Source organism: Vipera ursinii (assembly GCF_947247035.1).
Source record: "Vipera ursinii genome assembly, chromosome: 6".
NCBI lineage: Eukaryota > Metazoa > Chordata > Lepidosauria > Squamata > Viperidae > Vipera > Vipera ursinii.
This window is the reverse complement of record NC_139515.1, coordinates 80413585-80437407: the sequence shown is the minus strand read 5'-3', so window position 1 is coordinate 80437407 and position 23823 is coordinate 80413585. Positions and strand designations below refer to the sequence as shown.

At 42.9% G+C, this 23823-nt stretch overlaps 1 protein-coding gene across 2 annotated transcripts in view; it reads right to left on the bottom strand.

The window, feature by feature from the left end:
* PDE3A (phosphodiesterase 3A) overlaps positions 1 to 23823 on the bottom strand; it is a 302331-nt gene that overhangs the window by 26881 nt on the left and 251627 nt on the right. For both annotated transcript variants that reach the window (XM_083365268.1, XM_083365269.1), the window contains exons 4-8: positions 20508 to 20623; positions 18380 to 18599; positions 9731 to 9816; positions 9393 to 9562; positions 218 to 355 (exon numbers count right to left, since the gene is read on the bottom strand). In XM_083365268.1, coding sequence (XP_083221394.1) covers positions 218 to 355; positions 9393 to 9562; positions 9731 to 9816; positions 18380 to 18599; positions 20508 to 20623 — 730 coding nt within the window. The remainder of the gene's footprint in view (positions 1 to 217; positions 356 to 9392; positions 9563 to 9730; positions 9817 to 18379; positions 18600 to 20507; positions 20624 to 23823) is intronic.

Sequence of the window (23823 nt, the reverse complement as noted above, 5' to 3'; positions counted from 1 at the left end):
TGGGGGAACCTTTACCTTTACCTTATCAGATGAGCCACACGGGCTGGGTTCGTACAAATCAGAAAGCCGTAATATTTGATTCCCGCCTAAGGCTAGAACAGAAACACATCTCTGCGTCCAAATAGCTCTGGATTAGAATCGGTGAACTCCAGAAGGGTGCATTATAAAAAAAAAGCAGAGCTCTGGGGTCAATCTTATAGAACATCCTTTTTCTTACCTGACTTAAAATCCGACCACATCTCTTCCCGATTTTGTCTACCAAATCAAAGATTGGGAAATTCCAATTGTTTAGTTGCTCCATTTGCGGGTCCAAATTGTCCATTATTAGCGGCTCGGGGGCAAGGATAGGTTTTTCCTGTAACAGATACCAACAAACACATCCCAAATGTTAAAAAAACAAAAAACCCACCAACTTTGTACAAAATGTAAGATGTTTGGGCTTTTCAGTGTTCTAATTCCAAGGCTTCCATCTTGTGTTAAGAGATATCCAAGGAGTTTATATGGAAGATTTAGGAAGGTTGTCACCACCCTCTTCCAATCAAACGGATAAACACTTCCTTAATCTGTGCCCCTAGCTGTCAAAATATTGTAATAGAAAACCAGATGGGAGAAGTTAAGATGAAATGAATTCCAACTAATGGGAAAAGCAGCCCCCCCCCCAAAAAAAGTGAACCAAAATAATGTTGATCTAGCTCTCAAAAGTTTTTCAGGGTACCATTTTCTGAGCAAGCTAAACTCTGAAGATTTCTAGTTCTAAACTGGTTTTCCTTACACGTGACCTGGAAAAAGATAGCATAATCTCAGCTTTCCAACCAATATCTGAAAGCAACATCTGATTTGACAGAGGTAATGTCAAGCTAAAATTACTATTAGAATAACACTGCTGGAAGGGACCTCGGAGGTCATCTAGTCCAACCCCCTGCTCAGGCAGGAAACCCTATACCATTTCAGACAAATGGCTCTCCAGTCTCTTCTTAAAAACTTCCAGCGTTGGAGCACCCACAACTTCTGGAGGCAAGTGGTTCCACTGATTGATTGTTCCAATTCTCAGGAAATTTCTCCTTAGTTCTAGGTTGGATTCTCTCCTTGGTTAGCTTCCCTCCGTTGCTTCTTGTCCTGCTTTCAGATGCTTTGGAAAATAGGTTGGGCCCCCCCTCTTCTTTAGGGCAGCCCCTTAAGATATTGGAAGACTGCTATCAGGTCACCCCTAGTCCTTCTTTTCATTAAAATGGACATACCCAATTCCTGCAACCGTTATTCGTTATTCTAATAATGAACAAATTCTAATAACTAAAATGAATGTGCTGCTTTCTCAAATTTAACACAGACATGCCCTTAATCAGCTCCAGTAGCAAAACGTAAATTTTAATTAGGATTTCATTTCGATTTTTTCTTTTTAAATGACTTAAGACTATAGTGTCAAGTGAGACCGTTTTCTAGTTTACGACCTGATACACTGCCATTTTTAGGAAAGAAAATGACTCTCAGTAACTTGCTTAAACACAGTAGGCAAGCACAGCCATAAGAATAAAATAGTTAAAGCATCTTGTTGCAATTAGAGATTTGATCTTGAAAGCTGTAATGATTCCCAGAGTTAATTCCTATACAAGAGACTCACACTTAGCATCTTCCAGATGTTTTGGATTTAAACCCATATCCAATGGCAAATAGTGATTATGGGAATTGTAGTTCAACGTTTCTATAGGGTACCTTTCCTATGAAATCTGACAAGACACTATGGTCTCCTCCTCATTTTGGAAGTCTGTTTATTTTAAACAATATCAAACGCCTATAACCGTCCTCTTCTTGATTATGTTGCTGCATCAAAGTGTAGGGTAAACGAGAGTATTCAAAGTCCCAAACTTAGTAGTCTTTTAGACCTGAAAAAAAGATTTTAAAATCTAGCACAGGGCTCTTCAAACTTGGCAATTTTAAGACTTGTGGACTTCAACTCCCAGAATTCCTCAGCCAGCCCGGGCTGGCTGAAGAATTCTGGGAGTTGAAGTCCACAAGTCTTAAAAGTTGCCAAGTTTGAAGAGCCCTGATCTAGCACCTTTTTTCTTTGGAAGATGAAGGAGAATATAACTGACTAGTTATTGTTGAAATCCGCAAATGTGAAAAAAAAAAGTGAAATATTTGCATCAAAATGCAACATGGGCACTGGAGGTGCCCCCTTTACTTTGGGAAAAACGTGAAGAAGCAAATGGTGAGGAGTTCTCCCTTTAAAGCATGCCATGAGATGTTCTTTCAGCAGATGGTACCAAGGTCAAAATTATCACATAGGTTACCATGTTGGGTAGGGATTGTTGGACAGTTGATGAACCCATGCTCCTCAAAGTTAAACCCAGTGTTAATTCCCCAGAGGTTTTCAGCATAGAGTTCTTTGATGTCAGTGACGTCTTGTCCCTTGAATTTTTTTTGAGCAGACACTAAGTTGACTCCACAAAAGAAGGCAGTGGATTAGGAAAGGGGAAAAGTTGGGGGAAAGAGAACCATTAAAAACCAAACTGCCAAAGGAACTTAGAACTAGCACCACCCAACAGAACCACATAGAAAAGGAGAAGAGCTAGTAGGATTGGAGAGGGCCTTGGTCAGGTAGTGCTAAACAGAAGATTATTTTTATTTTTATTTTATTTTCATCCCATTTATATCCCGCCCTTCTCCGAAGACTCAGGGCGGCTTAAAATCTAAGAAGCACAAATCAATGTGCTTAGCAATAGCCTTCATTCTATGTATATGCCTGCTTATTAGGGCTTTCGGGGGCCCCCAAGCGGCATTATTACAAAGTCAGCTTAATTGCCCCCAACAATCTGGGTCCTCATTTTACCTACCTCGGAAGGATGGAAGGCTGAGTCAACCTTGAGCCTGGTGGGACTTGAACTTGCACTAATTGCAGGCAGCTGGTGTTACTTACTTAAGGAGGCATTAGCCCACTGCTCCACCAAGGCTCTTAAAGATGTTCTGGTCTTGTAGGGTGCTGTTGGAATACCCTCTACAGAGAATTTTTATGCTCATAAGTTGGGCTGAGCCAAGAGGGTTTTTGCAAAGTTATAAAGAAAAAACAGCAGCTGGCAGAACCAGCCTGGAAAAAGAGTCACTGCTTCTCTGGCAAAGGCTGTTATTGTTGTTATTCTGAATTCAAATGGGGTTGGAAAGTGGAGGGTTCAAAGTCTATATTCTGAATTCCTAAGTTCCCTTGGGAATGCTGCAGACTTTAAGTACAGCCTCCCTCCAGAAATCCCCCCCCAATTCTCCAAATAATCACACACACCCCCCGACGTGAAAATGAAAAATTATGAAATGCTGGAGAACAGAGGGAGTAACAACACATTTCAAATATCAAAAGATTTATAATCAAACCATCCTTCTTTGGGGGCAGGACAAGGTGTTGTGTTTTTTTTTAGCTTCACATGAATTCTTCTCAAATTCTTCTCAAATTCTTCTCGTGGTCTTCTCACTGAAGCGTTCCAAGCTCCAGACTCTTTTTAGACTGACCAAAACAATGTTGGGAAATTTTGGGTAAGGTGGGAACAGCTGCTTTGAACTCAAAATTTGAGTTTTTGACATGCATAAATTCAAAATGTTTTGCGACCCATGATGAATGAGTATTCAAACACATATGTCATGTATAACATAGCTAGCTATAGTGCGACAAGACTATCTTCAGGCTCCAGAAGATGAGGTTCAAATAATGGTGGTCATTGAGCCTCTCTATAACAAAGAATTCATTTTAGATCTATTTCAAGGGATCTCTATGGAGATTCTCAGTCATCCATGTCATGGTTGTCCCAAAGGTACTTTTTCAAGGTGGAACTGGACTTTCTTTTGTTTTTTTCTTGAAGATGTTTCGCTTCTTGTCTAAGAAGCTTCTTCAGTTCTTCTATTTCAAGGGATCATCAAGAATTGACCACAAAGATAAACTCATTGTTAGAGCTGTGCACCCTTAACATCACAATGTCAATTGTCATCTTTATAGAGTTGGTAGAATGATAAGAGAACCAACCCACTTTGCCATCATTGGTAGCGATGCATAATTAGCCAGTACTTGTGGCTGAAAAAAACAAAACAATGAAAACTCACATCTTCTATGCTGAATCCTGTATATGGCTGCTTGCCCGTGTTTCCTATCAGTTACTGCCATGTACAAAATTGATTCAGATCCAGCTGCTTGGCTGTTAAGTTTGTTATTGCAAAACCTGGAAAATTAAAATTCATTTCCCACCAGAGCAATGGCCTTTGAAAATGTCACTTTGTCATCCGTCATAGCTGTGGCTGAAAAACTGACATATAAATGAGCTTTGAAAAAACTATAACAGAGGGTATTATTCCCCCCAGTCTGGTCCCTATTAATTAGTTGCCTTAAAAATATTTTTCCTAATAGATTATCTGTGTCTAAACAAGTGTCATCCTGGGCAGAAATATTGAGTACAGATGTTTATTAGGTTTGCTCTTGTCGTGAATTGAAAGGAATCCGTATTCTTCCCTCTTCCCTTCATTTGTTTCTGTTTTTGACATTGGCCCATTTATCTTGAGTGGAAAATATATGGGGAATGTTGGGAGTTTGCTAAGCTTAGTCTTGCAAACATTTCATTATCAAAGTGGGTGGCACCTGGCAGTGGGGTCGTCTGGCTTTTTGTGTGGGATAGTTTGACCTACCAGTCTTGATCGGAATAGTTATGGTGTGTATGTGCCTGTTTCTGATCGGTCTACTGGCTTAGTTGGCTGCACTGTTTCATCTTAGATTGTTGTGTTGGTTTTTTTTCTCCCTTTACATACGTGACGACTGATGGATGTGGGATAAGAAAGATGTGCCTCAGGCTATTTGCTTCCCTCTTCGGCCCTTGTTTACTTAAAGTAATTTGTACACAGGGTTCATAGCAGTTGGCTAATCAAACATTTGCAAGGAGAAAACCAAGCTCAGTGAACACGAAGTTCCTAACATTATTTAGCTTCTGAACTCTGCAATTCAAAAGATAAATAATCAATAGACACTTTCAAAATGGTCGCCTTGGATTCTTGCACCTTTCCCCGGGAGTTTATTGGCGATGAGTTAAATGCAGATATTTATGAGCTTAATTTAGGCCACCTGGGGATTCTTGAGCAATTGTTCACAACTGTTTCAAATTACTTCCATCTACCGTCTTTCATACAATTTTTCTCTGTTTTGACGCTTGGTTTTTTTTTATGGCTGTTGCTTAGAATATTTCTTTTTGTCTTTATTTCTAACTCTTCCAGACCACAACATCCCATAATACCCTGGCAGTTTGCAGTATAAAAAAACAATAAAACACAGTAAGAATAAATAAAGCCATTTGAAACAAGTTAAAACATTAAACCCCATAGGTGCCCAGTCCCAATGGCTACCTATGTATCTTTGCAATGGTACCAATCTTAATAGCTAGCTGGAATAGAAAACCCACCTTTATCTTATTCTTATCCTATACTTTGGTTCAGCTCAAAAAACTAAGAAGTCCGTCTGAGAGGATAGGCTGCCTGCAAAATGGCCAGCATCTGGGCTGTCCCTTGAAGGCAGAGGTGGCCAACTATGGCCTTTTATGACCTGTAGACTTCAGTTCCCAGAATTCCCGAGCCAGCATGGCCTACAGATTGTAAAGGGGCCATAGCTACCCACCCTAGCCAGCACAGCAACTGGTAGCTACAAAAGCTGAACAGAGAGGCCACTAGGAGTAGCGGGGTTGGAGTGGTGTTGGTGTGGGAGTGAGAGTGAGATGGAAGCTGGTTTGTATTCATTTATTGAAAGAAAGCCTGAAGCATCCCGAGGCTACTAGAAAGAGGCGCTGTTCTCAAGCAGTAGAACTCATAAGGAGACGTAGCGGAGGAGCAATATTAGGAGCTGTAGTAGAACTGGGGAAGAAGGGAATAGTCAGCAGTAGTAGTACTAGTCTCTTTGAATGTTTGTGTGGATGTTGCCTAGAAACCTATGTGGCTGGTTTGGCTCTCTTGGGGTTTTGGAGCCCAGTGATCTGGGTACATAGAAAAGAATCTGTGACAGGTTCAGGCCTAATTAGCATGGGAAGGAGAGGAAACAAAAAGCAGGGCTGGAAAGGTAAGATTAGCACTAGCCATTTTGGTTGTTTGGCGAACATCCAAAATGTGTTGTTGTTGTTTTTCCCATCAGGCTTTGGAATCCCTTGGCAGCAGAGAGCTTGTGCCCTGGATGCACCACGTATAACATCTGACCCCTCTTGCAATCTTGTTTTTCCTCATTTTAATTATTTGTTTTGATTGGTTTTTATGTTCAGTTTTAATAGTTGGCTTTATTGTACATCAACAAGAGCCACCTTGTATGATGAGGTGGGTGGCCATTTAGATTAGATGGATTAGATTTGATTAGAGGAGAGATTAGATTAGATAGATAAAAATCCATCTGAAAAGAAGACAACACACAAATTACTCTTCTGCTACCATTGCTCAGAAAACTACGCAGATGTATAGATGAAGCCACCAGGAGCCAAGCTGGACTTTATCATAGTTTTCAAAGTTAACATGGGCCATGGGGTGGGGCTTACAAAGAATAATGACCTTGTTCCCAAAACAAGGGGAATGAGGGTGCTGATGTTCCAAGATTTCAGATTCCACATTTTCTCTTTTCCATTCTGTGTTTTCCTACTCATCAGTCAATGCTCTGAAGCTACCGAGCATCTTTAGTATTCATCTTAAATATTTAGACCTTCCCACTCCAGAACACCCCAGACTTCCTCACCCAGAACATAATCGGAAACTCTCTGGTTCCCCAAGCCTTCAGGTAACCGACTGGTCTTACAAATGTTAAGGAGAAGAGCAGGCAGAGCCTTGGGTGAGGGGAGGCGGAGTTAAGCAAGTCATCAGCCTAGAGTCGTTACATTCCCACAATTTGACTTAAGTCCAACCTTTCTTGAATTTTGTTGTCTCTTATCTACACAATTTTAGTACTGACCATTAATTGGATAGATTACTGGGTATAGGCATGAGCAATAAATCAGCTTAACTGGAACTGTTGTGTAGTCCTGATCCTTCCTGCCTGACAAAAAGTCTGCCGGCAGCAAGATCTGACTGCTGGCCCAGGGACAAGATTCTATTGCTAATCAGGGCTGTTTCCAAAGGAGGCAGAGGAGGAGAGGTCCCGGGCCTTATGGAGCGAAGGAACTGGATGAGGCTGTCGGCAGGCCCAGAGGAAGAGAGAGAGGCTTTTGGAGGAGCTGGTAATGGCGGCAGCGTGCTCCAGGGGCGAAAAGAAGCAAGGCCTCTTTAAGGAAAGGGTGTAAGAGACAGGATCAGAAAAAAGAAAGGCGGCAAGATTGTTGTGCAGGAATACAAGCTAATTTGAGGGCTAATCCACACAGAGCTCTGTTTCCATCTGTCCTGTTTGCCATCGTTCGCTCCCTAGAGACTAAAATGGACAATCTGAAACTTGAGCTGGCCACGAACAAGCAGTGTATATCGGAGGTGGTGGCCCTTTGAGAGCAACAAAATTTCATTTTGATGTATGCCAACTGGTGTACGTTCAAAGTGACAATAAAGTTGTTGTTGTTGTTAAATCAGCAGAGAGCTTCAAGGAGCACAATCAGTAGGATGTCATCACATAAAGCTTGTTTATATCTTTAAATAACAACTCTGTATCATCTCCTACAAATGGTAAGGAGAACACACCTGAACACTTGATTATTTTCATTATTGTTTAGATTATTTAGAAATGGTTTATTCTACACCAACTGGTGAGGTTTTAGTAACGTATTTTCTTTCTTTCTTTCTTTTTGCTTTTAACCAGATGTCCACAAATGGAATTTTGAAATTGACTGTAAGCATGCGGCATACAAATAAGATAAACACAGAACATGTGTTGAAACCCCAGCTTTATAAACAAAACACAACAGAACAAAACAAAAACAATGGACTTAAAAAAATTTCAAATGCTGATTTCAAGACTCTACGGCCTTTTCTGGTTAACAAATTTTCTTAGATGGCATAAGCTTTCATAAGCTGCAGCAAACTATCGGATGCATGGAGTTGCTGAACCGATTTTGGATTTAAATTGGACTGAGGATGGGGGGGGAAGGGAGGAGAAAACCAGGTTGGTTGTGCAGATGCAGGTTATACGCGAGACAAATTATAGGTATCATATCAATGGTAATTATGTTAAAAACCTATTGTGTTTGTTGAGGCGTCTGGAAAGTCTGAAGCTTTTTAGCAGTCCCTCACTCAACTGCACTGTTCAAGTTAAAATCATAGGACTGGAAGGGACCTTGGAGGTCTTCTAGTCCAACCCTCTCCTCAAGGCAGGAGTCTTATACCATCCCAGTCCAATGGTTGTCCAGTCTGTTTTTTGAAAACCTCCAGCTTTGGAACACCCACAACCCCAGGAGGCAAGCTATTCCACTGATTAATTGTCCTCACTGACAGAAAATTTCTCATTACTTCTAGGCTGGATCTCTCTTTAACAAGCTTCCACCCATTATTTCTCTGGTACTTTCGACAATAACCCAATCCCCTCTTCTTTGTGACAGCCCCTCAAGTACTGGAAGATAAGTTATCATGTCCTCCCATCCTTCTCTTCAATTGGCTAGAGCCAGGGGTAGGCAAACGTGGCTCTTTTATGACTCGTTGACTTCAACTCCCAGAATTCCTGAGCCAGCATGGCTAAGCATGGAAACCTCTCCCTTTCCCCTCAGCATGGCTGGCTCAGGAATTCTGGGGGTTGAAGTCCACGAGTCATAAAGTGGCCTAGGCCTAGGCCAGGAGTAGGCAACCTTGGCTCTTTTATGACTTGTTGACTTCAACTCCCAGAATTCCTGAGCCAGCGTGGCTAAGCATGGAAACTTCTCCCTTTCCCCTCAGCATGGCTGGCTCAGGAATTCTGGGGGTTGAAGTCCATGAGTCATAAAAGAGCCAAGGTTGCCTACCCCTGGGCTAGACATATCTAGCTCCCTCAGGTGTTCGCCATACGATTTAGCCTCCAGATCAGTGGTGGGATTCAGCTGGTTCGCACCACTTCAGCAGAACCGGTAGCTAATTTTTTGTGGCCCAGGCCCAGAATGGACGTCTGGAAGCGGCAGCCACACAGAGAATCGGATGTTCACGTAATTGAATCCCACCACTGCTCCAGACCCTTTATCATCTTGGTTGCTCTTCTCTGCCCACTTTCCAGGAATAACAAGTTCCCTTCCTCCAAAACGGATACTTTGAGGTCTGTAACGGACGGTCCTGGCAGGTTGTAATGCTGTGTTATTACTTTGTTCTTGTTTCGACTCTTCAAGTCAAACTGGCATACCAAACTCTTTTTCATTTCTGGCTACCAAGGATGAAAAGAGTTCTCTTACGATGCCTACAGCTCCTTCTAAGCATCTCAGGTACATTTAGTAAGGTCCTATTGCATTCAACACTGAATGAGATACCTCCAAAGGAAGCAAAGGATGCAAAATCACCGACTCCGGAGCAAACATCCTGTAGCGCGGGCCCGCCTGGATCTGGCCCTTGGCACAAGGGGTCTCATCCTCATTCTGCACAATGTCACTGCTGTCGCTGTTATTTGTCTCATAGTCGGAGGTGGCCTGTGCAGGATCATCTAAAATGAAAACCCAACTGCCTATTACTGCTGTTAGGACCCAACTGAGGACAAAAACTCCCCTTTTCTTGAACCAGCCAAAGCAGATCCCTCAGCAATTCCATTAACGAAAAGCAAAGCCCACCCCATCCCAAGCTCGATCTTCAGGTACCGTAGATGCCTGCTTACCTGTCCTGTTCAAGGTGTGTGCTGCACCGTCATTCCTATCCAACATTCCTTCTCTGGGGTCTCTTTGGCTGTATGGCTTGCCGCAGCTGGAGAACAGATGGCATGACAAAAATTGGGTCAAAGAGTGGAGAAGCAACACATAGAGACAGGAGGTGATCTATTAGGAGCAGTAACTGATGTAACTGCACACTCCTTTCCCCGATTCCGACATGCAAACAGATTGCTTGATTAATGCTCACTCAATGAGCAGAGTTGGGTCCATGCATATATTTCTTCCCTCAACTGGGGACAAGCCGGTCATTCTACACACTCATAAATCTGTTTTCATGTCCTCATTAGCCCGCATTGTTTTTCCAAAAGAAATATGTAGAAAACCACATCGGGTTTTTCCCCCCACACACATAATTTCCCTAACATCTGGATTTTGTACCCATTTACGGTATCTCTGTTGGCAAACAGTACTGTCTAACATACACACTAGTGTGAGACTGTTCCCAATGTACGCATTTTTGAACGCTGCTTTTAGACTAACGGTATTGCAAAATTGAGAATCTGCATGAACCAAAGGATAATTGTTCCAATCTGCCTCTTTAGAGTGAATTAAATCAGATTACTTCAAAACGTGGAGAAAATGGAATTTTTCCCCCCTAATCCTGGTATGCAATGCACAATTGATATATAACAGAGGTGGAAAACATTTCTACAGTTAGGGGCCACGCTTAAAAAAAAATCACTTGGCTTCCAGGGATTGTAGAGGATGTGGTGGTAATAAAAAAGCAGGTTCTGTACACACTCACACCCACCCACAAATACATGGAGCTGTTGATGGAGAGGCAAGGCTGAAAGGCTGAAAGAGTGAAAAGCAAAAGATGAGAGACAAAATTGTGTTATGTATGTGTACTCTTTCGAATCACAAAGAATACTTTCATTGTGAAACCCATCAGGAAAATGGTCAACACCATTTCTTGTGGACTGAATATGGGATGAGATGCATTTGATTACACCAGTAGACATATTAACTAGCTACAGGTAGTCCTTGATTTACGACAGTTGAGCCCCAAACTTCTGTTGCTTATATGAGACAGCTGCCAAATGAGCTTTGCTCCTTTTACGACCTTCCCTGCCACAGTCGCTAGCTGAATCACTGCAGTTGCAACACGGTTGTTAAGCGAATCTGGCTTCCCCATTGATTTTGCTTGTCAGAAAATCACAGCAGGTGATCACGACACACACACACCCCGGGGACGCTGCCACCGTCATAAATATGAGCAACTGGCCAAGCATCCAAATTTTGATCACGTCACTCATGGGGATGCTGCAACGGTCATGTGCTAAATGGCCATACGTCATTTTTCCCCCACTGCTGTTGTAACTTTGAACTGTGTGTGTCTGTAATCCAGATGTATGCAAAATGATAAAAAAAATCATTCAGATGTTATTAGACTTGTTCTGTTTTGTTCTTTAAGCCTAAGTTTAACAATTCGTATTTTCTTTATGCCTTGCGCCCACCATAGTATCCATAGTGGGGGGGTAGGTCTGACTTTGCCAAAAAAAAAACACAAAAAAAAAACAACAACCCCAAAAAAGGATTAAAGGCCCTAGGCATCCTATAATTTACATCGGCCACTATGATAAATTCATCAAATTCATACGTTCAGTGGCCAAATGAAACCTTCAGGTTTCGCAGGAATATAAACAGTGCCCAAGATCTATCTTAGCCAGAATCACTAGAAAATGAGCAGTAATATCTTCAGCTGTTTTCACAGCACTATCACAGGCAGAATAGAGTGGGAAAGTGTAATAATCTGGCCCCAAAGAGTTCCTATTTTCTTACAAAAGCCATCCTCTGATGATCAGCAGGCACAGCCACACTCCTCTGTGCATTAATGATTCACCTGTGAAGATGGATACCAGCATCAAATTCCTGGGTGTGCAGTTAACCAGTAGGCTGGCTTGGTCGCTAAACAGCGAGACATTGGTGAAGCAGGCATAGCAGCGCCTGCATTTTCTGCGTCGCATGAGAAAAGCACATCTTCCTTCCCCGTCCTTACCACTTTCTACAGAGGGACGATCGAGAGCATCCTGTCATACGGCATCACAGTCTGGTTTGGAAGCTTCAGACAGGAAGGTAGTGCAGAGAGTGGTGAGGACAGCAGAAAAGATCATTGGCAGTTCCCTCCCTCCCATCCAGGACATAGCACGTAAGTGTTGATTGAGCAGGGTCCGTAGTATTGTATCAGACACTACACATCCTCTTCGCAACTTGTTTTCTTTGTTACCTTCTGGGAGGGGGCTTCGTGGTACCCGAAGCAGAACATCCAGATTTAGTCACAGCTTCGTTCCATACAGTGTTAACCTTGTGAACTCTCAGGCTTCCTCCTTCCGTTATGTATTCAAGATGGAGAGTGATTAATATTTATATGTTACTTATGTGTCAGGGTGTAGGTCTATACATATGTTGTATATAGCACGTTTTAAATGTGTGTTATGTATGTGTTCACTTTGAGAGGAAGCAACTCAATTTCATTTTTAACGTGCGCCAGTGTGCCCACCGTAAAAAATTATAATAAAGGTTAGGACGCTGAGCTTGTCGATCAGAAGGTCGGCAGTTTGGCGGGTCGAATCCCGAGTGCCGCATAGCAGAGTGAGCGCCTGTGCTACGTTAAATGTTAAATGTTATTTTCAAGTTCTGGCCAGACATAAAGTAAGCTGTTTTGATATGGGGATCAGTATATACTCAATAAGGGATGCGGTGGCTCAGTGGGTTAGGACGCTGAGCTTGTCGATCAGATGGTCAGCAGTTTGCCGGGTCGAATCCCGAGTGCCACGTAACAGAGTGAGCGCCTGTTACTCGTCCCAGCTTCTGCCAACCTAGCAGTTCGAAAGCACGTAAAAATGCAAGTAGAAAAATAGGGACCCTCTACGGTGGGAAGGTAACAGCGTTCCGTGCGCCTTTGGCGTCTAGTCATGCCGGCCACATGATCGCGGAGACATCCTCGGACAAGCGCTGGCTCTTCGGCTTTGAAACAGAGATGAGCACTGGCCCTTAGAGTCGGAAACAACTAGCACGCATGTGTGGGGGAACCTTTACCTTTTTATCACCAAATGCTCCTTGAATGGTGAAAGCAGAGTAAAACTGGCTAAGGGGGAAGCAACGTAAAAGAGAAGAAACAGTGACTTTAAAAAAAGGGATGGCAAACTTTTTTTTTGGGGGGGGGGCAAGAAGTCACAGGTTTTTTGCTGGTTATAAATTGGCTTCTCAGAACCTCAGGAGGTCATAGCAATATCACTGGAGTGGGATTTCAGATTTTTGGGGGTTGGCGGGGGTTCAGCCGAGGCCGGAGATCGTTAAGTTCTTATTTTGACAAGTGCATTTTCAAAAATGAAAATATGGGCTGCCAAATGTGTGATTTGAGCCCACATGACAGCAACCTGATCTTAGAAGGCTCTGAAGGAATGGGAGGGAGCAGGCCAGATCAGCTTTTGCTTTTAGAGAACTTTCAGAATTGCAAAGTGCGGTGCAAGAGAGACACTCCATGATTTCAATTCTCCGATTAATAAAGCAGTCTGCAAAATCAATTCCAAGTGTCAGTGTTTGTTGGCTCGCTCACATCTTAACTGTCCCCTGGAAACCGTCTTCTGTGAGTTCATAATTTAAATTCATTGTATCTTAATAGCTCAGCATATTATAAAATGTCACAGCCCTGACCTACTTTCCCATCAAGACTTATATAAGGGGAAAAATGGACTTGGGTGAATTTTTGCCCTTACGCAACTTGCTTGGGAGAGACACAGAAATAGTCTTCAATTTATGACTGTTTAATGACAGCTGGGAAGTTAAGGCAGCCTCAGAAAAAGTGACTTGTAAGTGATTAGCTTTGCACCACCCCTACAGACACATAAGCGCAATTCATGTGCTTGCATTTATGATTTTTTAAAATGATTATTTAGCATCTCGTGGCCATGTGATCACAACTCGTGATCTTCCTTGATGGCTTCCAAAAAGCTAACTGGGGACGCCAGATTCCCTTCATTACTGCGTGATCTGCTGAAATACCATAGTGATTCACTTAATGAACGCAGTAAAAATGGTCATAAAATCGAGTCCAGTCACATGATGACTCGCTTTATGACTTCATGGATTTTTCCACTAGCAGAAATTCTGGTCCCAATTGCAGTCGTAAGTCAGGGGCGACTGGTACCCATTTGGTGCTCCCTTAGAAGCTGAGAAGGTAGAATTCAAATCTGGATGTACTTAAAGGAGAGCAAATAATTTGTTGCTTGGACTGTGTGTAACTTAGTTCCAAGAAATCAAAATGCAGAATACAATTTTTTTTAAAAAAATCCCATTTATATCCCGCCCTTCTCCAAAGATTCAGGGCGGCTTACAATTTAAAGCACAAATCAATGTGCTTAGCAAGGCCAAGATTTTGATCCAGGAGGAGAGCGCAAATGACACATTGCAGTTTTCCAAATGATGGCATAGAGCACAATCCAAAATTTGGGTAGAAATTGCTAATTACGGTAGGAAACACGCTGGGTAACGTGCAGAGATTCTGAGCCTTAGCTGTGAAATCCAGCTGGGCGACTTTGGGCCAATAACCAGGAGATGGCGAGTTCTAGTCCTGCCTTAGGCATTGAAAGCTAGCTGGGTGACTTTGCACCAGGACTGTGGAGAAAATAAGACGAGAACAGCATGTTGGATATTTATGTTGGATATGTTTGCCACCTCGAGTTATTTGTAAACATAATAAAGACAGGATATAAACAAATTAATAAAAAACTCCCTTTTATCGTATCAGATCAACCTATTCTTCCTCTAATCCAAGGACCACTTGCTTCAAAAAGGAAATATTTCAAGTAAGTGATGACAGAATGACATTATTAAAACGCAAAAGCAACGTGGGGTTTATTTGTCCCCAGAGAGGGCAGGATAATATGGTATTAGGCATGCTGACGGTGCACGTGGTTTAAAGCATTCATTCCTTTTTCATCACGCAAAAGGATGAGTGGAAAATTATATTGCTGCCACCCCTTGGTTTATTAATTAGGCTGATGTCCTTCCTTTTTCATCTCCTCCTCTCTGAACTTGAGAAGCGAGCTAGGATTCCTTGGCATGACAATTAAACTAGGATTCTCTGGCGTGAAAATCATACTGTAAATCCTTCCTTCCGTCCCACACGGGGAAAACCAACGCAGCTTGGTTTGGAAGACCTCACACTGGAGCCCTTACAGCGAGGTTGAACCTGGATCTATTGAAACTGACAGCACTTAACAACTGATCAAAGTTTTTTTTTTCAAATACTTTCGTTTTATTGGTTTCTCCGTTGACCTTATTTTCCCCTGGATCTCAGCCTTCCACATACCGAACTCCGGAATAAAAGGACACGACTTAAATCAATTTCATTGGGAAATGAGATGACTATCTGGAAGGATCACCTGACTCAATCCATGCCACATATTTCATTTCCACAAAGTTGTTTTGGGGTGGGGGGTGGGGGAGAGAAATGAAGTCAAGATGTGAGCTATCTTGAAGTGCGGTGCATCTGCCAAGAACAATTCCAAGTGCCTGAACTCAACCACCACTTGGTTTTTCTACAGCAGCTTCCTGCAGTGAATTTCCGTGCCACACCCTTATTTTCCCACTTCTGAGAAATGAGAAGAATTTACAAATCATCAGGGGCCACCAAAATGCCACCTGCAAAAAGAGTTCAGTTTACGCTTCCTTCATGCAACCTCTAAAACTTTGAACGGATGCTCAGGACCCTTTGGACATAAGAGCCTTGGTGGAGCAGTGGGCTAATGCCTCCTTAAGTAACACCAGCTGCCTGCAATTAGTGCAGGTTCGAGTCCCACCAGGCTCAAGGTTGACTCAGCCTTCCATCCTTCCGAGGTAGGTAAAATGAGGACCCAGATTGTTGGGGGCAATTAAGCTGACTTTGTAATAATGCCGCTTGGGGTGTGTGTGAAAGCCCTAATAAGCAGGCATATACGTAGAATGAAGGCTACTGCTAAGTTTGTAAAGCCGGCCTGAGTCTTCGGAGAAGGGCGGGATATAAATGGAATAAAAATAAAAATAAAAATAAATAAATAAATAAATAAAAGAAAAAGTATTTGTAGAACCGGGATGGGCAATTAATTTTCCCAAGGAGCACAGGAAAAACTGGTCCGGCGGTTGCGGAGAGCCGATTAATAGGGCTGTGAAGCTGCATAGACATCCATGCATAAACACACGTAAATTGGGGGGGTTGGGGGTGGGAGAGAAGAGTAAGAAGTCGTCACTTCAAAATAAAAGCCATCCACACGAGCTGGACAGGGACAGCCAAAGAGCCGGAAATAAAATCCCCAAGTCTTGGTTCAGAGTGACGAAAGGGAGAGACTTTGTGGCTGGATGGCAGTTAAGTTGTAATTTACAAAAATAAAATGAAATGAAATAAAATAATAAAATAAAATGGAAAATGCTGCTCTCAAGACTCTCAGGAGAGGGAAAAGTGACATGCGGCTGCTGCAAATATAGCACTTGACTCACAGTAGATCAGGGGGTCTTCAAACTCGGCCCTTTTATGACTTGTGGACTTCAACTCCCAGGATTCCTCAGCCAGCGTGCCTAGCTGAGGAATTCTGGGAGTTGAAGTCCACAAGCAGGGGCCTTCAAACCTGGCCCTTTGACGACTTGTGAACTTCAACTCCCAGAATTCCTCAGCCTGCGTGCCTGGCTGAGGAATTCTGGGAGTTGAAGTCCACAAGTCATAAAAGGGCCAAATTTGAAGACCCCTGGTCCAGATGGAGTTGCCAGCTGTAAGCAGCGGTGAAGAAGCTGGTGTAGAGAAAGCAGGGGATTGAGTTCTAGGCCTCACTTAAGTGTGAAAGCCAGCTTTGGGCCTGCCACTTTTTTCAGCCCAACGAAATGAAATGAACCTTGATTGTCAAAGTACAACTATGTGTACATTGAGATTAGCTGAGCCTCCCTTTGTGCTCCCACCCCCCAACACACAGTGAGAACAAACCCTCCATCTTACTACACCATGTGAACCAACTACACCACACACCGGCCTCCCAAGTCAATTCTGCATAAAATTCACAAAAGTTATTTCTCATTCAAAAGCCTCACAGCCCACAGATAAAAGCTACCATGTTGTTGTAAGGAAAAGGAGGAGGGGGGTTGGAATATTAGGTATGTATGTCACCTTGAGTTATATATGAAAAATAAAAGAACAGAATAGAGCTGGAAGGGACCTTGGAGGTCTTCTAGTCCAGCCCCCTGCTCAAGCAGAAGGACCTATACCATCTCAGACAGGTGACTGTCCAGTCTCTTTTTAAAAACTTCCAGCAATGGAGCACCCACAATTTCTGGGGGGTAAGCTATTCCGCTGGTTGATTGTCATCACTGTCAGGAAGTTTCTGCTTAATTCCAGGTTGCTTCTCTCCTTGATCAGTTTCCAACTATTGTTTCTTATCCTGCCCTCTGGTGCTTTGGTGAATAATGTGAACCCCCCCCCTCTTCTTTGTGGCAGCCCCTCAAATACTGGAAGACTACTATCATGTCTCCCTTATTTCTTCTTTTCTTTAGACTGGCCAAACCCAAGTCCCGTACCCCTATGTTTTGGTCTCCAGGCCTTGGATCATCTTAGTTGCTCTTCTCTGATTTTTTTCCCCAGACTCTCAACATCTTTTTTTGTGATACGGTGACCAAAATTGGCTGCAGTATTCCAGGTGTGGCCTTACTAGGGTTTTATAAAGTGGTACTAATGCCTCACGTGATCTTGATTCCATGCCTCTGTTTATACAACCCAGGATTGTATTGGCTTTTTTGGCTGCTGCTGCAACCAAAATACAGGATGGTGATGATGATGGTGATGGCGACAACGACGACAATGACAATGATGTTTCTTCCCCGCTGGCCTTCCCCAATTTTGCACTGTAGAAGACGCTGGATTTCAAATCCTGGAATTCCCCAGCTATTGGACATCTAGTTAGCTGAGAGCCAGTTTGGGCTAGTGATTAAGGCACCAGGCTAGAAACTGGGAGAAGGTGACTTCTAGTCCCGCGCTAAGCATGAAAGCTGGCTGGGTGGCTTTGAGCCAGTCCACCAGGAGACTGTGAGTTCTAGTCCTGCCTTAGGTATGAAGCCCGACTGGGTGGCTTTGGGCCAGTCCACCAGGAGACTGTGAGTTCTAGTCCTGCCTTAGATATGAAGCCCGACTGGGTGGCTTTGGTCCAGTCCACCAGGAGACTGTGAGTTCTAGTCCTGCCTTAGGTATGAAGCCCGACTGGGTGACTTTGGGCCAATCATCAGAATACTGTGAGTTCTAGTCCACCCTTAGGCATGAAATCCAGCTGGGCCAGTCACACTCTCTCAGCCCAATCCACCTCACAGGGTTCCTGTTGTGCGGAAAACAGGAGGAGGAAGGTGTGTTTTGGATGCGTTCACCCCACTGAATTATTTGTAAAAACAATAAAGGCACGATACAATAAATAAAATAAACTCCAATATTTATAAAGAGGGGCCCAGGTTGGGGAAGACTTGACCAAGGCTCTGATACCAACGTGCTCTGCTGAAGAAAGCTCAGAGATCAAGAAAGAAAGGGCAACATTAAAGCACCAAGGAAAATATAAGAAGTCCCCACAAATAGCAAAGTCTTATCTTACCTGCTGCAAAGGACAGAGGTGCCTTCCACCGGCTCTGATAGGTTAGGGGCACTCTGAGTGCAACCTAATAGCCTGTGAGGCTTGGTGGCTTGGATAGTGGCTGTGACTGTTGACTCTGGAAATTGTTCTCCTGAGGTTCTGCGGATGGGACTATTGGCTGGGGTACCCTGGACGGGTGAATGGCTTGGAGAGACAAGAGGTGAAATATTTGGGGAGATACCTGTGGAATGGGAAAACATCATTACTTTTAAAATGGTCAGTGGGTCGAGCTTCCGACGGACGGACCCAGCCGAGCAAGCACGATCCAATCTCTTAATGCAAAACTTTACTGAGGACACCACGAAAGCAAAACCGGCTCTGGTTATTTGCCACGCAAACCACAATAATTAAAGTGCAGAATTCTCCTCCTCCTATTAGTGCACGTCACAGGGTCCAAACGAGTGTCAAAATACTATTGTGAGAAAGCATCTCTCTGGGGTTTGCAAACAGCTGCTGAAACGTCCTTGGTTCACACGGCCTGACTTGTTGTCTGGAGCCCGCATTCCATTTTGCCCTCTCCCCCTACCCCCCCCCCCCCCAGTGTGTTGGCAAGCTGAAAAGAAATAATGGTGGCAACAGTATATGTGCGCTTCGAGCTCGACACAGTGCACGTATCGCTTTGTGAAGCCAACCCTCTACAAACAATCCTCAACGTTCGACAACTGGAACCGGAATTTTTGTTGCTAAACAAAGTGGTTGTTAAATGAATCGCATATAATTTTACAACTTTTTTTGCAATGTTGATTAAGTGAAACACACACACACACACACCCCCACACCCCCACACCAGTTGACTCTGCTTGGGAAGGTCACAAATGATGATCACAAGATCACAGGATGCTGCAACCATCTTTAAATCTCTGCAGGTTGCCAAGCACCTGAATTCTGGACGTGTCACCATGTGGGGGTGCTGCAATGGTTGTTAAGTGGGAGGACTAGTTGTTTTTTCAATGCCATTGTTAACTTCGATGGCTGGTTCTCATACCTATGACCACTGCAACATCCCCACAGTCGCATGATCAAAATCTGAGCGCTTGACAACTGCAATGTATTTGAGAGGGTTGCAATCTCCTGGGATCATGTGATCACCATTTGTGACCTTCCCAACAAGCAAAGTCAACGGGGGAAGCCAGATGTGCTTAATGACTGCCTGAGTCATTTGACAACTGCAGTGATCCACTTAGCGGCCATGGCAAAAAAAAGGTCATAAACTCAAGTGTGATTCATTAGCAACCACCCTTGCTCAGCAACAGAAATTCTGGTCCCAATTGTGGTCGTTAAGCTGAGGACTAGCTGTACTCCTTTCCTTAGGCACCAAAGCTGCCAGGGTGATTTGAATTGGTCAGTCTGTCAGGCCCGAACTGGGAAGCTAAAAAAAAAAAGTAGTGCGGTAGATTAAGGTACTTAAATTAAGTTCAATACAGTGGATTGATTGAGGCCAATAACAAAAACAACACATGGTATCTACTGCCTTAAAGTAGCCCTTCAAGGTTAGAACTTTGCTTCCACAAGATCCTTCACCTGTGCTAAAGGATCCCGTGTTAATAACAAAAATAGTAGTCCTATTGCAGGGGTCCCCAACCCCCAGTCCATGGACCGGTACCGGGTCACGGTGTGCCAGCAACCGGTCCGCACAAACAAGCAAAGCCCCATCCGCAAGAGGAAGGCAGCGTACAAAACCACACACACACCCGGTCCATGGAAAAACCTCTCTCCATGGAACCGGTCCCTGGTGCCCAAAAGGTTGGGGAACTCTGTCCTATTGCATATCACCACTGGTTAAAAAAATGCTGGACAAGAAATATTCATCCAGGCTGCAAATGTCATTTCATTCGAGTACTTCTTGGGCTTTTAACTTGAAATCCATAAGAGCTGGGCTGTCTCTTTACTAGATCAATAGCCTTGAATTCATAAAATCAGCATGCTCAGTAGATAACTAGAGAGCTTCAACTAAAGTTTAGGTTACTGCTTAAGGCAGCCCAGCTCACCTCACAGGGTTGTTGCTGTTGTGGGGAAAATAGGAGGAGGAAGGTGTGTTGGGAATGTTCGCCGCCTTGAAGGCGGGCTATGAAATAAAATAAATAACCACCTGGTCGGCTCGGCCGCTTTGAATTCAGATGATTGGCAGCAGTCATCGCGTAGGAGGTTGAGAAGGATCTACTTTTGGTGAGAGTCATCAGGAGAGAATTGTTCCATGAATCAGAGCTGTGGAAATAAAAGAGAAAGGCAGCACAATTCTTATTTGTAGGCTTCCTTACAAAGAACAGAGGTCAGACTGATGGTCACAATCCCTAGGAACTTGTAACCTCATGTTTTTTGCAACAGCCAATCAGATGTTTACAGGCAGCTCACAAACTGTTTATCAAGGCGATTTTGCCATCATTTCAATCTAAGATAGGCAAAGTTGAATGTTAGTGGAGAGAGAGAGATTACATCTGCAATTCAATTGGCCAAATTAAATCATCTGCAAGAATAATTTATTTACACTGACATCTTCTAAGCATGGGCAACTGTTCTCTACTCGGCAGAACATTCAAAGAATGAATTCCCAAAAAGCAGGGGTTCCCAAACAGGGAAGCGAGACGATATTCCAGGGGGTGTAAAAACTTGGCTTTTCAAAATTATAGTGCATATGGATAATTTGTTGCCGTTATTTCTAACTTTTGTAAGGGGTGCAAGAAGTGTTTTAAGGGGTGCGGGGTATAGAAAAGGCTGGGAACTGCTGCCATAAAGCATCAGAGATGGGAGTGCATTTGTTCAAAGCCTCCAGTACAACTTGATAATTGCAGTAAGATATACGAACAATGGCATCACACAACTGTATCTTTCAACACAACCTTCTCGATAGTAGCTCCTCCAACTATAAACTGGTTTACGAACAACAAGGAAGCTTAGGTAAACTCACCAAGACCTGAATATATGCAGGAAGAAACCTGAACTCTACTGCCTTAGTAGAAGTAGTAGTTCGACCGGAAAAAATAAGGGTTCGCAGGAGTTACACGTGTAAGAGAGTAAGGAAAATGACTTTGAGAGAAATAGGTAAGAGCCATTATCTTCTAGGCCAGAGGGGAGGAACTATCTGTGGACTTCATGGCTGGCTCAGGAATTCTGGGAGTTGAAGTCTACAAGTCATAACAGGGCAATAGTTCCCTGTCCCTGATCTAGGCAAAGGGGGCAGAAACATTTTTTTGGTCCTGACGAACAAGTTGACATTGAAATGTGGCTCAGGTAGATGCTGCCCTGATTTGTTGAAGTATAAGAAGAAGAAGTCCAACATTGATTTTCAAGATTCTTTCAAGTCTCAATAAAAGTGCAGTTGATTTCCTGGTCTACTCTATCTGGCGGGTTGACAGATGGCTGAACGGAAAAGATAATAATACATGACTGTGATACAGAGGAAAGACTACAATTTTGTATTTGTTAACAGAAGTGCTTCAGAAGGTAGGAAATGGATCTCTTCAGGCTACATATTCCTCACATACTCTATTTCTGATATATTGCGTGAGTACAATTTCCTGTCAATAAGGATTCCTACAGTTTCCTTTATTGAAACAATCTTCAAATGAAATATGTACCAGTGAAAGGTAGGGAAAAATACCTTTGTTGCCAACGATAAAATGGTGAAGAGATTCTCTTCTGATGATTCCACCTATGAAGTCTAAGAGCTGAGCTAGTTGTTCTTCTATCAGACAGACACAACATTCTCACAGCAAGTTTGTTGCCCTTGGCTATGTACAAAACATTCCAGACTTATTAATTTTCCTAGCGGGAAAATTCAAGACTTGATGGTGCAAATGAGTGTCTCCCAATTTGGGTAACTTACGGATGTATGAACTTCCACTCCCAGAATTCTCAGCGATAGCTATGCTAATTAGAAAATCCTAAAAGTTGATAAATATATCTAGGAGTTGTCAAATTTGGAAAAACCCTGAGAAAACTTTTTAACCCACACAAATTCCCTGATAATTCCACTCCTTGTCTACAACTCAATGAACCCCAATTTATCTCACTGTGATAGGTCAAGATAATAAGATGGAATCAACAAATAATTTAGAATATTGTCTTTAATGTGGGGCTTATCACCTAGGGTTTCTCTTTTTCCTACTAATGACTTTAAGTCTGTTAAACAAGGACATCCCCAATTTAATATATTCAGACTGGATTTGGCAATTTGTCAATTTATGTGCTGCCTGTCTCGCAGTGCAAGGTAAGTCTGAGCAGTTTATAGCCTGATAAGCTTCCGGTGCTGTACTAGTGTGCATTAGACATATAGCATTTTAGAATCAAGATCACGTGAAGTACTAATACCACTTTACAATGCCTTGGTAAGGCCACACCTGGAATACTGCATCCAGTTTTGGTCACCACGATGTAAAAAAAGATGTTGAGACTCTAGAAAGGGTACAGAGAAGAGCAACAAAGATGATCAGGGGACTGGAGGCTAAAACATATAGGGAACGGTTGCTGGAATTGGATATGTCTAGTCTAATGAAGAGAAGGGTGAGGGGTGACATGATAGCAGTGTTCCAATATCTCAGGGGCTGCCACAAAGAAGAGGGAGCCAGGCTGTTCTCCAGAGCATCTGAAAGCAGGACAAGAAGCAATGGATGGAAACTAGTCAAGGAGAGAAGCAATGTAGAACTAAGGAGAAACTTCCTGACAGTTAGAACAACTAACCAGTGGAACAACCTGCCTCCAGAAGTGGTGAATGCTCCAACACTGGAAGTTTTTAAGAAGAGACTGGACAGCCATTTGTCTGAAATGGTATAGGGTTTCCTGCCTGAGCAGGAGGTTGGACTAGATGACCTCCAAGGTCCCTTCCATCTTCTTCTCCTTCTCCTTCTCCTCCTTCTCCTTCTCCTTCTCCTTCTCCTTCTCCTTCTCCTTCTCCTTCTCCTTCTCCTTCTCCTTCTCCTTCTCCTTCTCCTTCTCCTTCTCCTTCTCCTTCTCCTTCTCCTTCTCCTTCTCCTTCTCCTTCTCCTTCTCCTTCTCCTTCTCCTTCTCCTTCTCCTTCTTCTTCTTCTTCTTCTTCTTCTTCTTATTATTATTATTATTATTATTATTATTATTATTATTATTATTATTATTATTATCTGTTGACTATCCATCAATATTTTAGTGTTTATATTTTATTTTTAATTTTTTCTTGAATTATCTTTTTATATCAAATATAGTTAAACTTATACTTGTCTCTGAATCGTATTTTTTGCTTTATTCCTTTCTGTCAGCATTTCTCAACCTTGGCAACTTTAAGGTGTATGGACTTCAATTCCCAGAATTAGCCAGCCAGCCCTAGGGAATTCTGGGAGTTGACGTCCACACATCTTAAGAGTTGCCAAGTTTGAGAAACGCCGCTTTATATAATAACAATAATTGTAAAGCGGTTAAAAATAAAAGATAATGAT